The following is a 15,182-nucleotide window of genomic DNA, read 5'->3' as shown; positions in this document are numbered from 1 at the left end:
AAAGAGGAGTAGAAAGCAGAATACTGAGCAGGCAAGTGGGATAGCAAAGTAATGGCCATGTCTTCAGATGATATCTCCTTCCCAGCCTGGAGGACTTCCTGCTGAAGGGTCTGCAGCTTGTTAATGTGCTCCCGCATTGTCGATGACTTTGCAGGGTTCATAACCTGCATTTGCACTTCCAAGGAGATCCTCTTCATGGGTGATACCCTGTTATAAAGAGAAGCCAAGTGCTGCCATATGCCTCTGGCCAGCGTTATGTGCTTTACGTGATTGATTACTTGTGGTGTGCAATTAAGGAAAATAAATGACTGGACCCTGGCATTGAGACGATCCCACATGTGTGCTTGTGCCTCTCGGTCCTTCTTCATCGACAGTAACTCCCCTTCCTCTGCTTCCGGCCGTGGAACCCCGATGACAATGAAATCAGCAAGGTCATATGACTCCAGCACAGACTCCATCATCACCTTCCAGATGCCGTAATTGTTCCTGTCCAAGTGACGGTCCACTGGGAACGTGGGGAGAGTCGGGATCTTCACATGCTTCTCAGCCATCTCTAACAAATCTGCCATCATGGGGATGTAACTGAAAAGGGTGGCTGGGTGGGGAAAAAAAAACTCTAAACCTGCAAGTGGCTGTCCAGCACCTTAGCCCGGCTTCCTCTTGCAACTTCTCTTCCCAAACGCGAAAAAACACCACGACCCCTCTTGATCAAGTCGGCCAGCTCCAGGTACACAAGAGTGCAGTCGGCCAGCATCAGGGGCTCCTGTCAGAATATGCAGCGGAAATGATATCCAAACTTGGGTAGACCAGAGCAAGTAGACTGCAGAAAATAATCAGCACAAGAAACACAGAGAGATGTGTGTAAACTCTTCTCTATACACAAGATCCCGGAGATACTGAATGAGAAAGTGGAGGAGGATGGAGGGCAATATATACAAGCCCATGAGGGCAGTCGGCCAGCACTAGAAAGGGCCCACGACTGAGCAAAATGCCACGACTGTTGAATATAGCAGTTGGCCAGCATCTGATGCCCCACGCCTGGACAGAACAAGTCGGCCAGCACTCCTACAGCCCACGACTGATACAGATGCAGTCGGCCAGCTTCAGAGTGCTCCTGGCATCAACTGGTAGCCCTCCAGCCACTAGAAAAAAATGGGAAAAATACGGGGAGTGAGGAAAAATGATATACGGGCGGGCACACCCACAACAGAGGCCTTGGTGTATACAAATAGACAGGAGATGACTTCTAACACCCCCTCTCAGCTCCTGGCTGTAGCCCCAGGGAGCTGGAGTGCCGCCTGAGCGTAGCCTGAGGTAGAGACTTCGTGAAGAGGTCCGCCGCATTGTCCTCCGTCGAACAATAAAGTAGCAAGATGTCACCCGCCAAGATCTTCTCACGAACAAAGTGATACTGTATCTCTATATGCTTGGTCCGGGCATGGAAAACCGGTTCCGAGCAATAGCTATACAACTCTGGTTATCACACTGGATGACTGTGGGCTCCCTCTGTGGAAACCCCATCTCGCCTAGCAGCCTCCGCAGCCATACAACCTCACAAGCAGCACCACAAGCAGCCGGATACTCTGCCTCTGTTGAAGAAAGGGCAATAGTTGGCTGCTTCTTGCTGCTCCAAGAAACCGCTCCTGAGCCGAGGGTAAAAGTGTATCCTGAAGTAGATCTCCTCGTGTCTGGATCTCCTCCCCAATCTAAGTCACTCCAACCTTGGAGCTTGACTCCATTCCCTCCTATGTAAAAGAGTCCCAGATCCTTCGTACTCTGCAGATACCGCAAGATCCTCAATCCTACGTCCCAATGAGTCTTCAATGGCGTCTGCATAAAAGAGCTCAACAGCCCCACGGAGAAGCTCAAGTCCAATCTGGTGTTCAGCAACCAGATCAATGAACCAACCAACTTCCGGTACTGCGAGGCATCAACTGGCTCACAAGGATCTGTAACGGTTAACTTTGTGTTCGGGTCCATCGGCGAAGTAATAGGCTTGCAGTTCTCCATCCCAAAGGCCTCAAGCAACTCATGAACATACCGCTGCTGAGAGACGAAAAACCCCCTCTGGGTCTGCCAGATCTCCAATCCCAAGAAGAAGTGGAGTAAGCCTAAGTCGGTCATCTCAAACTCCTTTGACAAGGCAGCCTTCGTCACTCCAATGTGCTCCACATGACCGCCGGTGAGAATGAGATCATCCACATAAAGGATGATGAGTGTGACCATGCCGCGTTCCCGAAAGAGATACAGGTTCGGATCTGCAACCGATCTCTGGAATCCAGTCCGAATAAAGAAGGAATCAATCTTCTGATTCCAAGCCCTCGGAGCCTGCTTAAGACCATACAAGGCCTTACGTAACCTGTAAACCATCCCTTCCGATCCTGGAACAATAAAGCCTGGAGGCTGCTCAACGTACACCTCCTCCTGCAGGTCACCATTAAGGAACGCCGATTTTACATCCATCTGGTACACGGGCCACCTCCGAGAAGAAGCAAGGGCAAGAACGGTCCGAATCGTGGTCATCCGCGCAGTCGGTGCAAAGGTATCCTCGTAGTCGATGCCTGGCCGCTGAGCATAACCCTTAGCCACGAGCCTGGCTTTGTGTTTGTCCACCGACCCATCAGCCGCGTACTTGGTCTTAAAGACCCATTTGACACCAATGACTGACCGCTTCGACGGCCTCGGTACCAACTCCCAAGTGTTGTTCTTCTCGATGGCGTCAAGTTCCACATGCATGGCTTCCCTCCAAGTATCCTGTGAAAGGGCTTCCTTGACGGAAGTGGGCTCTTTATCCCGCATGATACGAGACATAAGAGCATAGTTCACCTGAAGAAGCTCCGCAGTGTTGCTTTTATCTCGAACTCGATGTGATCTTCGAGGGCCGTCCTCTGTGGTCCACTCGGAGGGTAGCTCCGTGACACCTGACTCCCGAAGGGTGTCCATCAACCACCTAGGTACTCGAATAGATCGTGGAGCCTCCTGTGTTCGCGGGGGCTCAACTCCAGCTGCGGGCTCAACCTCCTGTGATGACTGAGGTGGATCAACTGGAGTGGTAGACTGGGAATCATCATCAGACTCTGGATCTCCAAGAAGTGGCGGCTCCTCGACAGTGGATGCTGGAACATGCTCGTCAAAGACCACATCCCGGCTGACAACAATCTCGTTCCTCTCTGGATCATACAACCTGTATCCCTTGGAAAGAGAGTTATACCCCATAAATACCAACTTGCGGGACTTGGAGTCAAGCTTCCCCCTCTGCTTCTTCGGAATATGTACATACGCGTCACTCCCAAAGACACGGAAGTGCGAGACATCGGGTTTCCTGCCAAAATATGCCTCAAATGGAGTCATATGGGGTACAGAAGTCGTCGGAGAGCGGTTAATGGTATGGACAGCTGTCGCCACAGCCTCACCCCAAAGTGGACGAGGAAGATCACGATGCTCCAGCATAGTCCTCGCCATCTCCACCATAGTCCTGTTCTTACGTTCAACAACTCCATTCTCCGAAGGCGATCCGGTATTGGCCAATTCCCTCTTGATGCCATGATCTGCACAAAACCGAAAGAATACAGTCGAGGAGAATTCCCCTCCTTTGTCAGCCCTGAGAGTCTTGACCTGAAATCCAGACTCTTTCTCCACCATCACGTGCCAATCCTTGAACCGAGCAAAAGCTTGGTCCTTCTGTGAAAGAAAGTAGACCCACGTGAATCTGGTACAATCATCAACAAGCAGCATGAAGTAGAGAGATCCTCCCAAGGATGGTATCTGCGGTGGTCCACACAAGTCAGTGTGAATCAACTCCAAAGGTTTCGAAGCCCGCCTGGAAGCCTGCTTCGGAAAGGATTCCCTGTGCTGCTTACCACGTATGCAAGAACTGCAGCGTCCTTGCCTACTACCAACATCTGGCAAGCCAACCACCATCTGGTCCCGGAAGGCGCGCCGCAAAGCATCCACATTTAAGTGGCCAAAACGAAAGTGCCACAAATCTCCGACCTGAGAGCCTTTCAGTGAGGAGAGTGCAGAGAGCTTGTAGATGCCGTTCTCCACACCGCCTTCCCAAACAACTTTGCCTGTCTCACGGTCCCTTAGAGCAACTGAATGCTCCTCAAATTCCACCCGAAAGCCAGTCTTGCATACCTCATGCACTGACAAAAGATGAAAGCCCAGAGCAGGGACATAAAGAACACGGGAAGCATGCTTGCCCCCCTTGCCGTCGGGAATGATCTCCATCCGGCCCTCACTATGAATCCATCACCTGTGGTGTGCAATTGAGGAATATAAACGACCGGACCCTGGCGTTGACACGGTCCCACATTTGTGCCTGTGCCTCTCGGTCCTTCCTCGTCGATAATAACTCCCCTTCCTCTGGCACCCCTTTGATAATAAAATCAGCAAGATCATATGACTCCAGAACTGACTCCATCATGACCTTCCAGATGCCATAATTGGACCCGTCCAACTGCTGATCCACTGGGAACGTGGGGAGAGTCGGAATCTTCACGTGCTTCTCAGCCATCTCGAGTAAATCCGCCATCTCGGAGAGTAACCTGAAAGGGTGGGTGGGTGGGAAAAATCTGAAAATCAGAAAATATGCAAGTGGCTGTCCAGCCCCTTTGCCTGCCTTCCTCTTGCACCTTCACTTCCCGTTCAGCCCGAAACAGTCCACCGATCAGCAACCTGTTGCTCCCCCTCTTGCTCAGAAAAACGCCCAAGATCTCCTAGAGCCTAGGGCTCTGATACCATGTCAGAATATGCAGCGGAAATGATATCCAAACTTGGGTAGACAAGAGCAAGTAGACTGCAGAAAATAATCAGCACAAGAAACATAGAGAGATGTGTGTAAACTCTTCTCTATACACAAGATCCCGGAGATACTGAATGAGAAAGTGGAGGAGGATGGGGGGCAATATATACAAGCCCATGAGGGCAGTCGGCCAGCACTAGAAAGGGCCCACGACTGAGCAAAATGCCACGACTGCTGAATATAGCAGTCGGCCAGCATCAGATGCCCCACGCCTGGACAGAACAAGTCGGCCAGCACTCCTACAGCCCACGACTGATACAGATGCAGTCGGCCAGCTTCAGAGTGCTCCAGCCACTACTGGCAGCCCTCCAGCCACTAGAAAAAAATGGGAAAAATAGGGAAAAATACGGGGAGTGAGGAAAAATGATATACGGGCGGGCACACCCACAACAGAGGCCCTGGTGTATACAAATAGACAGGAGATGACTTCTAACAGCTCCTGCCAGCCTGTGGCATCCACCCACACCATGGAAAAAATGGGAAAAATTGGGGAAAAATACGGGGAGTGAGGAAAAATGATAAAACACCTATACGGGGCGGGCACACCCACAACAGAGGCCCTGGTGTCTGATTAAGACAGGAGATGACTTCTAACAGACCTATGGTCTTTCAGACATTGTATAGACATACATCTTTTGTATCATTTGAATATACATTAGATTAGATACTAAAATACAGCTCTCTCTCTCTCTCTCTCTCTCTCTCTCTCTCTCTCCTCTTTGTCTTTGTTGGTGATTTGCATCTGGGTTCCTATTCAGCATACTTAGGGCTGAAAGAAGGTACATAGAGCTTCCATGCATGTGACATTTGTATGACAGCATTAGGCTCAGCAAGGCTAGTGCACAGGTCCAAGGAGAGTAACACAGCCAGGGTAGAAATCCCATATGGCTGGTCGATGTTAGCAAAACCCGAGGGAATGACGGGATGCCGTGTGCATGCCACATGGACATGGATGAGACACTAAGCTAAGCACATTTCGGCAGCATACGTAGGACCTAGAAAAACTCAACAAGGCACCAGAGAGAACTTGACAGCAGTCGGCAAGCATCCAGGCGGTTACATGTGTGAAAGGCGCCATTATTAATGGTTAATATTCCAGTCGTGGGGCAGCAGAAAACTGGCCGACAGGTTATTCAGCAAGCCGATCAGCATGTTTGAAGGCTATATAAGGCTGAGCAGTGTTTTGTGTTATTGATCTCACTCCTAAAGTCATCTTTTTGGGAAGACCTATGATCTTCCAGACATTGTATAGACATACATCTTTTTGTATCATTTGAATACAGTAGATTAGATACTGAAATACAGCTCTCTTTCTCTGTCTCTGTCTCTCTCTCTCTCTTTGTTGGTGTTTTGCATCAGGGTTCCTATTCAGCATACTTAGGGCTGAAAGAAGGTACAGAGCTTCCGTCCATGTGACATTTATTGACTCTAGGCCAATCCCAACCTCATCCTTGCTAGCCCTTGGGCGGGCCCTATCAGCCCCTGCACCCGGCTAAGCTCTAACCCTAACCTTGGGTTAGCACATCCCCTTAACCCCGGGTTATGCTAACCCTCTCTTTACATTGCCCAGCTAGGGATATAATTGGTTGTCTTCGAGAAATGACAGTTGAGGACAGCCTCGTTTGGGGAAAATGGAGCGGCTGGCATGAAGTTCTCTGAAGAAGGGGGAACCAGAAACCAGGATCCAACTGTCGGAATGCACAACGGAAATATGAGACAATTGCTGCAGAGAACAAAACGCAGAAGAGAAGAAGAAGAAGAAGAAGAATATATTATCGTCCTCGGGAGGCCAAAAAACGGCCCATGGGACCCCCACGAAGTAAGTACAAAAGCTGTAAACAAAGAGAGAGAGAGAGAGAGAGAGAGAGAGAGAGAGAGAGAGAGAGAAGCTGTATAAACTCTGCTCTATACACAAGATCCGGTACAATACAGGTGGTGGGGGCAAGGGTGGTATTTATACCACCCCCCTATGCTGGTCGGTCAGCCATAAACCAGTCGACAGCAGCCCTGATGTCCACAACTGGGAAAAACATCTAGTCGGCCAGCAAAATGAAGTCGGCCAGGACAAATACAGGCGGCTAGAGCAAGACAGCCCCCACGACCAGAAAGATAGGGAAAATATGGGGAAAAAAGATAAGAGCTCTTGGGCGGGCACACCCACAACAAATCCCCTCTGTGAGCACTAAGGTACAGACAGGAGATGACTGCCACAAATCACCCAACTGAGAACCTGTAAGAGAGAGTGCTGAGAGTTTGTAGATCCTATTCTCCACTCCGCCTTCCCATACAATCTGGCCTGTTACTTTGTCCCGTAGAGCAACAAAATGCTTAGCAAACTCCACCCGTACGCCAATCTTGCAAACCTCATGCACTGACAACAGGTGAAAACCAAGGGATGGGACATAAAGAACCTGGGAGGACTGCTTCTTCCCTTTGCCATCGGGAACAATTTCTAACCTGCCCTCACTGTGAATAGGGATAGTGGACTTGTCACCAGTCAGGATGTGACTTGCGTGCCTTCTAAGATCCTGTAATAACTCTTGGGAAGGAGTCCTGTGCCTAGAAGCATCACTGTCTAGAATCCGGTCCTCCCGAGTGTCCCTAGCGGTGAGTCCAACCGCCTCTCTGCTCGAAGAAGATGAAGCATCTGTGTCCATATCTCCAAGTGCACAAAAGCTGGAGTCTTCACGGTTACTACTGAGGAATCTGCACCCTTCTCGGTGCTCCGCTTAGGACATTTCCTCCAATAGTGGCCTTTCTCGCCACAATTGTTACAGGTCCTCTCTGGCTTCAAGGCGTCACGATCCAAGTCAGCAGAGTTGTGCGGTAGAGAAGGGGCTGGGGGAGGAAAGGGGGGCACAAACAGGAGAAGAGAAGGTGGGGGGAGTAGGGTGCAGAGAAATAAAGGGGAAGGAAGGGCCACAAACAGAGGGGAAGGGGGGTAAGTGCACACAGTTCAGCAAGGAGCTCCTGCTTTATCCCATGGAGGGACCTTGCTTAGTCGCTGCCCTGTCTCACATTTATAGCCTCGTTGGTGCCTTTACAGCTCAGGGCTCTCAATAGGGGTTGCTTCTTGTTCTTAAACCCTAATCCTAACTAGTATAACTTGTAGACTACAATAACACATGCATCTGTGAGTCTGAGCCGATGCATGTTACATAACTTCTTCATTCTTGAGCAAAAATGGGGGCAACACAGGCATATGAAACTTAGTTGTTACATTCTGTATAATTAATACACGTTTTTGCAGATTCTGTTTTTTGAAGGTATTATACTTTTTGAATGTTTCATGATGTGTGCAGATTTTGAGAATCATTCGCTTTGCATCAATCTTGCATTGAAGTGTGACGATAATAAGCAGCTCTTTACTTGATTCTCTGCAGGATTATTTGTCGAACCCTTCAACAGTGGATCTAGCATACACAGTACTTTTGGAGCATGCAAATGCAGAAAGGGATCGCAGGTGGAGCTCTTTTTTTTTTTGGGGGTTTTTTTTTTTTGTTTTTGTGTAATAGTGGATTTTTTTTTCTATTAATTCAGTCTGTTACACTACAATGTTACAGAGCCAGAGTAAGGGAATGTACAACTTAGCACTTCCATTCTTCTGTTTTTGGCTAATGATATAGAATCAGTCAGAGATGATACCTCTGTTGCATTCCCCTGCTGATAATACCCATGGCTGCTTCTCAAACATCATCTTGTTCCTGTTACACCACACATATTTCAATACCCCATATGCTATCATGAAGCAGAAATTGCTGTTGCATTTCAGATTCTTTTAATGTCTTACATAGCAACCAATGAGACATTTGGGTTTGTTTTTGCCAGCTGTCTTTCATCCAAAGCACCATAGACTTACTGAATGCAGCTATCCCTGGACATGCCGACCAGGAATGTCCAGCTGTCTCCTTAGCTTCCCTACATCTGGGGTATAAACCTCACCCCAAACCTTTTGTGTGTTTGCTTACCTGCTAGGGAAGGCATCCCCTCAAGAATCTCCATAAGAACACTCTGCCTCTGAGGTGCAGTTTGCTTTGCCATATTATCTGAAGCCTGGCTATCCAGGCATCAGCTTTCCATCAAACCCTCATGCCTTGTTGAGCTCTGGTAGTCCTTCGGGATAAGGACTTTATAGTTTTTTTTCTGTGGATTACTCTAATTCCCATCCTCCTCCCATCTCCAGTCCATCTCCTATTTTTGGTTCTCCTGATTGACATTCACTGATAGCAATCTCCTCCAGCATTGAGATTGTACAATGCTTTGCCATAGATATATCAAAACTTCAATGGAGACCTTTTGTCCGTGGAATGAGAGAATCCGCGGGGCCAAGTTGGGACTTGTGTTGATATTTGGCCCAAATAACTATAGCTATTTAGCTATATAGAGTTGTCATTGCAAAAGTGAGTGTTTGTGTGTAAATGATATAAATTTTTGGATACATTCTTTATGCTTGACTATTATACATCGAGTCTGTGTGAAAAGTATATATATGTTCAAATGGGGGTGTAGAGCAAGAGCAAGATTTTTGGTACATAACTTCTTTAGTGGAGCCTTTTTATCTGAAATTAGTGTTTACATCAAGGGGTGCTTATTTATACCAAATCTCATTCCTTTTGACAGTCCTCCAGTGGTTGCTAGGTGTGTTTCACTTCTCAAGCGATATCTGGTCAGGTAATTGTGGCTTTCTAAGCTTCTTTGCATGACACCTACTGCACTGATCTTATCATGCTATATTTATTGCAATTGCATCATGGTAGCAATTGCACAATAGCTTTGCAGTTCATCTAATTTGAAATGTTTTGTGGCAGATATGTGCCAAAGCATGCAATGCTACAACAAGTGGACACCTTCTGTGCCATTCTTATTGCTGAGTGCAGTTCTGCTAATAAAGCATCCATGTCCTCTCCATTCCTACAAGTAGCTAATGAGCCTGCCAGCTTTAGACAGACTGGAAGCACATACACGAGTCCACTATCCCAAGGGGCAACAAAAGCTGCTTTTGCCTCTGGAGCCCTTGTGAAGTCGTTGACTTATGTGCGTGCTCTTGTGGCTCGTCATTTGCCAAGTAACCTGTTGCAATCCACACGAATTGCAGAAATATCCAATGTTCACTCAAAACGGAGCAGGTCATTCCATGCTCCATATGGGCCCTCGGGCAATCGAGGGTCATCTGATGATAAAGACCCAGCAAAGTCAGCAATAATGCATGGTCTAGAAGAAAATGAGAATTTCATTGCAACTGATGTCTTGAAATGGCGCTGGATGGGTGGAAAAAGACAGCAATGTTGGACACCCTCACCAGTTATGACAGACAGGTGTGGAGTAGTATTTTATAATGCATTGGTTTATATATTCCATTCTGTATGCTTGATAGTACAAATTCATTCTTTGGAATCTAACTTTAATTCTACACCTTGATGTGGAAGGCAGCGGGGGCATTGCAAGGCCACAAGTCAAACGACTGTATGAGTTTGCGGACATGGGAGCAGGAGCACTTTTTTTGAAAGGTAATGATTTTAAGGTTCAGAGACAGCATGGTAAGCCAGGGGAGAAAAAGCCCAACTTTGACAGCATCAGTGATCAATTATTACAACCATCTAAAGTGACAACTATCACGGACAGCGGCTCCACACGATCTCATCTCCGAGCAATTGCTACTTTGAAACGCCAGAAGTCACATCAGGTTTGGTATGTATTTAACTGTTTATTCTAGACATTAAGTATTCGACTTATATGATTTCTTTTCTGGCCATTCTCGTTTATGAGTCTGTGATATCAAATGAAGGCACTTGTACCTCCTCATGTTAAGGGTCTTTGCCTTGTGCTTGGTTCCTTTTTGGCTGGGGAGAGGCTTTCAAAACTGGAAGCTGGAAAAGATTCATTATTAATATAGAAAGGATGCAATATGATTGTATGTCTTCACAGGCATGATCATGCTTATAGTAATTATTAACAGAAAGAAATTATAAGGTAAACAAGCCCTTGAGGTACATTTATATGACATAACAAACACAGGAGGCTGATAAGCCCTTCAGCTACCCTGAGGTGCTTCATGCCAAGCCCTCCATATCTAGATATTCAAAGTGGATGGTATGATTTGCCATCATGTGATTTCTTCCTTATACTTGGGTACATAACATATCCCCCCTTCAATTGTCCTCATAAAGTACAGACAATGACATAAAGGCTCTGGGAGGAGTCTGGCTTACACCAGATAGTTGGAGTGGTGAATGTGAACAGACGGCAACTTTAGTGTGAACATGCAATGGCCGTACAGTGGGACATGTCATGTGAATGGGATAATTCAAAGGAAAAATTTGAAGATCCATTGCATAGAGCTTAGGGGGCCACTTCACGAAATTTCTGTTGCTTTTTGAAAAAAAGATTGTAGTTCTCTGAATAGCTGCCATGCTTGTAGGGATTTCTGTACAACTGTCTGGATAGTCAGTACAGGGTTGCAGGCAGCCACCGCATCATCTGGTTTCTGCCTCTATAGCTGTTTTCTTTATTTTGGTGCCAAGGTGTGTTCTCTGTAGTCGGTGACATTTTATTCAGATCTAGTGGCCTTTTCAATGCTCAGGATATGGAGGATTCATATCATGCTAACTTCTGTCTGTAAAGGCAACCGACTGGTTGTGCATGTAAGACATGCACATGTTGGAAACAGCATTTGAATTTCACTAAGGATCGGTGAGATGGACATGATGTCCTGTCAAGGGGTTTTATTGTTCTTCACTAAAATTCAAACCTGCCAAGTTCTAAATCTGCAAGATTTTCTTGTGATCAACTCACACTGGATGTTTTTTGATCAGGGATTCTGATGTTCCTAAAAGCACATGGAGAAGACGACCTCGCCCTCTTTTCCAATATAAGCATTACAGGTATGATGTCATGCAATGCATTACACTACCTCTATGAAAAACTATTTAAAAAAACTAGTCACTTTGAGACTTTGTTGCCATGTTATGCACATGATATTATGTGAGATCCACCTTTTGAAAGACTTTATTCTTTGTGCAAGTAATAATGTAATTTTCAATATACTTAAGACACTTCTTACCATTTTGGGTGCATTACACCACGAGTGTAAAAGGGTGGGCTCCACAGAGGAGTAAATATTATCCAGGAGGCTTACACTCGGTGGCATCGATAAAATTATTTCACTGGCATCAACAAAATTATGTGTGCACAAGATATAGGAAGCATGCAATGCATATTTCTCGACAACTCGAGGATTGGAAGAGAGAGATGTTTCTTAACATCTTGGGTGGCGTTGAAATGGATCGTGAGATCAATGATCAGACAATATGTGTGAGTACTGTGGTGGGTGGCTTGATATGTGTGAAGTTTAGTGCTTTTAGTTGGATACATTTTACCTGTCCATATTGTCAAATGCTGCCGCTGGAGAAATTCTTTATTGACAAGAGGATCTTTGGAGGCTTATTCACGTCTTCGCAGCTGAAACGGTCCATGAGACCAATGATGATACAATGTGTGAGTATTGTAGTAGGAGATGCATAGGGCATCATCTATTGCCTTTATAAAAACACGATGACGACTGAGATGTGAGTGGTTTGGGTGTGACGAGAGAGTGAAAGAAAATATAAAAGAAAGTATTTTTAATGTCTTGAAAAGACCCAATGGGTGTATGAGACCAAAAGTAGTATGATAAGTTCATGGAATACCGAACCATGGAAAAGAATAAAAGACTAAATAATTCAAAGAGAGTCTAGCTGTCTGTCTATCTCAGCATCATAATGATCATGTGGATACATGGGAGAGTACATGACAAGGTAGAGCTCCTGCTAGTAACTTAGGAGGCTACTAGTTTGTAGTGTAAAAACAGATAAGAAGAAAGTTGCATTATTTTGGTCTTCTTTTATTGTACAAACCTCTTTTGGTATAATGTACTAGTGAGTGAAATACAACCTTTTTGTTTTGGCTTTGATCACCTGTGTAGGCTGAGTTGATCTTTTATACCAAGTCTTTGCTGTGAAGGTCTGATTGTAATTTTATGTGCTTGTCCTGACAGTGAGCAACAGCCTCTTCGTTTGAGCAATGCTGAAATTGAAGAAGTTATCTCTGCCTTCTGTGTTGAGGGAGCTGTGATCAATACCCCTGGAGCGGTCCCATTATTACCAGCTGTCCAGTCTGGCAGACTCTCAGTTGAGACTGCAGATGTTGCTGGAAGTGTTCTTATCAAACTAATAATTGACATGTAAGATTTCACTGCTGAAAATCTAAGGGGGTCGCAAGATTATGTGGTATTTTCTTTGTATTTTCTCGGTTTGCTTTTGTATGAGGAACACATCTCCCAAGTTACTATGTTCTTTCTATCATATCATAGGTACATGGCAGACCCACGTACCGCGTCTCCACTTACTTTTTCCATGCTAGAGGTACGATCTGATTCCCATGGTCAGTTATGGCATAGAACTTGAACACACTGAAGGGTGATCACATGCCTAATAATAGATGGGGATCCGTGGGTGTATTTTGCACATTGCAGGGTATGCTAAGCTCACCTACTGTAGCAGTCAGAATTCGTTCTTTTGATTTGCTTTTGAACCTTGGTATCCATGCACATTTGCTGGAACCAATGCAAATGGAAGAGCAATCTGAGTTGGAGGAAGAAGCAATGGAGGCATCTTCTCATTTAGGAAGTGTAGCGCCTTTCTTGTCTTCAAAAAGGGGCCTCAATTTGGAAGAGGCCTTCCGGGCTGAGGAAAAGTTTGAGCTAATGAGACCTCAAGAAGAGAGTGGTACTTCTAAAGCCCCTGTAAACAAGGTTGATAGTGGGACTCCTGAAGCAGTTAACTTATTCGAAGTATGGATGCTGCAGATACTGTTTGAGATGCTGCTGTTCCTTGTTCAGGTGCAGTATGCTCGTCTCTGTCTGCTGACATCTTATGGAATTTGTTTGTTACATTTGTAAGCAAGTTATAGCTTCATGAAATGTGGGTATTGAACAGTGTCACCTTGTTTAAAGTCAAGTCACACACCTTTTTTTGCAGACGAGAGAAATAGAAGAGGGAGTGTGGGTGGCTGCTTTGAGCTGCTTACTCTACTTTGTTTGTGACCGTGGCAGAGTACAAAGGCAACGGTTGTGTGGTATTGATATAAGGGTGAGCCTGGTAATTTTGTTTTTGTTCATAAGCAGGATTACTTATCAGGCTCGAAACCTCAGGAAGGGCAAGTTTTGAGCATCCTGAGAAGATGGACTTAACATAGAAGGTTATTGTTGTAACAGGTACTCAAAATTCTTTTGAATATAAGCTGGGAAAATGCATGGGCAGATGAACTCCATTGTACATTGGTGTGCATCTTGTCAAACCTACTGTATAAGGTAGCAGGGCCTCTGGACGGTGGGGCAGGGAGAAAAGCTGTCTTTGACATGGAACAGCTGGAGCTTTTAGGGGGCATCGAGTTTATCTGTGTGGAGGTTTAATATTTCTTGCTCTATACTGGGATCAGCTTGTTTGGGGCTTGTCTTTAAAAGCCTTTCATGCAATGTTTAGCCAAGGGTGAAAGAACTAGACTTTTGCATGCAAGTGAATGTTACATCCAAGTGCTAAATTGATTGGAATAGGCTGATATGTGTCCATTGTGTTTACAGTATGCCAGGGCAAAGTCTGTGGAAGCAAAAGCCAATCTTTTCTCTGTGGTAACGGACTATGTACTGCACAAGTTGAGCACCAAGTTTGCTCTCTCTGGAAAATCCTGCCCTGGTGTTGATGACATTCAAGCTGTTATTGCTGCACTCTCTCTTGGGGATGCAGATGAAGCCTTGGGGTTCGCTTTTAAGCATGGAATCAATAATGTGGGAGAAGGTTTATACAAATCCATCATTGCAGCTATGTCTAGGGATGTTGACAGTGGCCGCCTCAACTCAAGAGTATGTGCTTTTTTGGCTCAGTTTTTGCCATGCCAATTTTTTTTTCCAGGCAGGTTGTACTGTTATGCTTCATTGCTTTTGTGATGAAGAGTTTTTGTATGATTGCAGCCATAATTAATGCATACATTTAGGAAACGTTGCCCTCCGTGGTTACATGGATCAGAAATGACTGATGTCTGTGATGGAAACGGCTGGCTAGGAAATGTCTGTTTCCTGTTAGTTGTTTATCATCCTAGGGTTTTCATTAATCTTTTGCTTGTGCCTAACCCCGAAGTGGATTGTAATGACTGTAAGGTACCGGTTTTTGGTCCCATATGCCTTCAAGGCATTCCGTGGACGTTAATATGACTTTCTTTCTTTCTTTCTTTTCTTTCTCCATCTGTAGCATTGCATTGAGACATTGAATTATGTCCAGGTGTACTCCTGTTTTTTTTCACTTTGCTTTTTAATCAAGTAAAAATCACGTCTGAAATATCCTAAACT

The 15,182-nt window shown here is 45.6% G+C and overlaps 1 protein-coding gene across 1 annotated transcript in view; it reads left to right on the top strand.

Moving 5' to 3' along the window:
* Window positions 1-15,182, top strand: part of LOC147620131 (uncharacterized) — a 74,844-nt gene that overhangs the window by 12,225 nt on the left and 47,437 nt on the right. Inside the window, exons 2-12 of the mRNA XM_086772324.1 lie at window positions 8,188-8,267; window positions 9,425-9,475; window positions 9,613-10,119; window positions 10,235-10,492; window positions 11,617-11,685; window positions 12,837-13,022; window positions 13,152-13,203; window positions 13,314-13,679; window positions 13,819-13,929; window positions 14,055-14,246; window positions 14,421-14,699. Coding sequence (XP_086628450.1) covers window positions 8,188-8,267; window positions 9,425-9,475; window positions 9,613-10,119; window positions 10,235-10,492; window positions 11,617-11,685; window positions 12,837-13,022; window positions 13,152-13,203; window positions 13,314-13,679; window positions 13,819-13,929; window positions 14,055-14,246; window positions 14,421-14,699 — 2,151 coding nt within the window. The remainder of the gene's footprint in view (window positions 1-8,187; window positions 8,268-9,424; window positions 9,476-9,612; window positions 10,120-10,234; window positions 10,493-11,616; window positions 11,686-12,836; window positions 13,023-13,151; window positions 13,204-13,313; window positions 13,680-13,818; window positions 13,930-14,054; window positions 14,247-14,420; window positions 14,700-15,182) is intronic.

This window comes from Cibotium barometz, chromosome 32 (assembly GCF_041138505.1).
Source record: "Cibotium barometz isolate CiBa-2024 chromosome 32, ASM4113850v1, whole genome shotgun sequence".
NCBI classification, from domain to species: Eukaryota; Viridiplantae; Streptophyta; class Polypodiopsida; order Cyatheales; family Cibotiaceae; genus Cibotium; species Cibotium barometz.
This window is presented reverse-complemented; position numbering and strand designations above follow the sequence as displayed.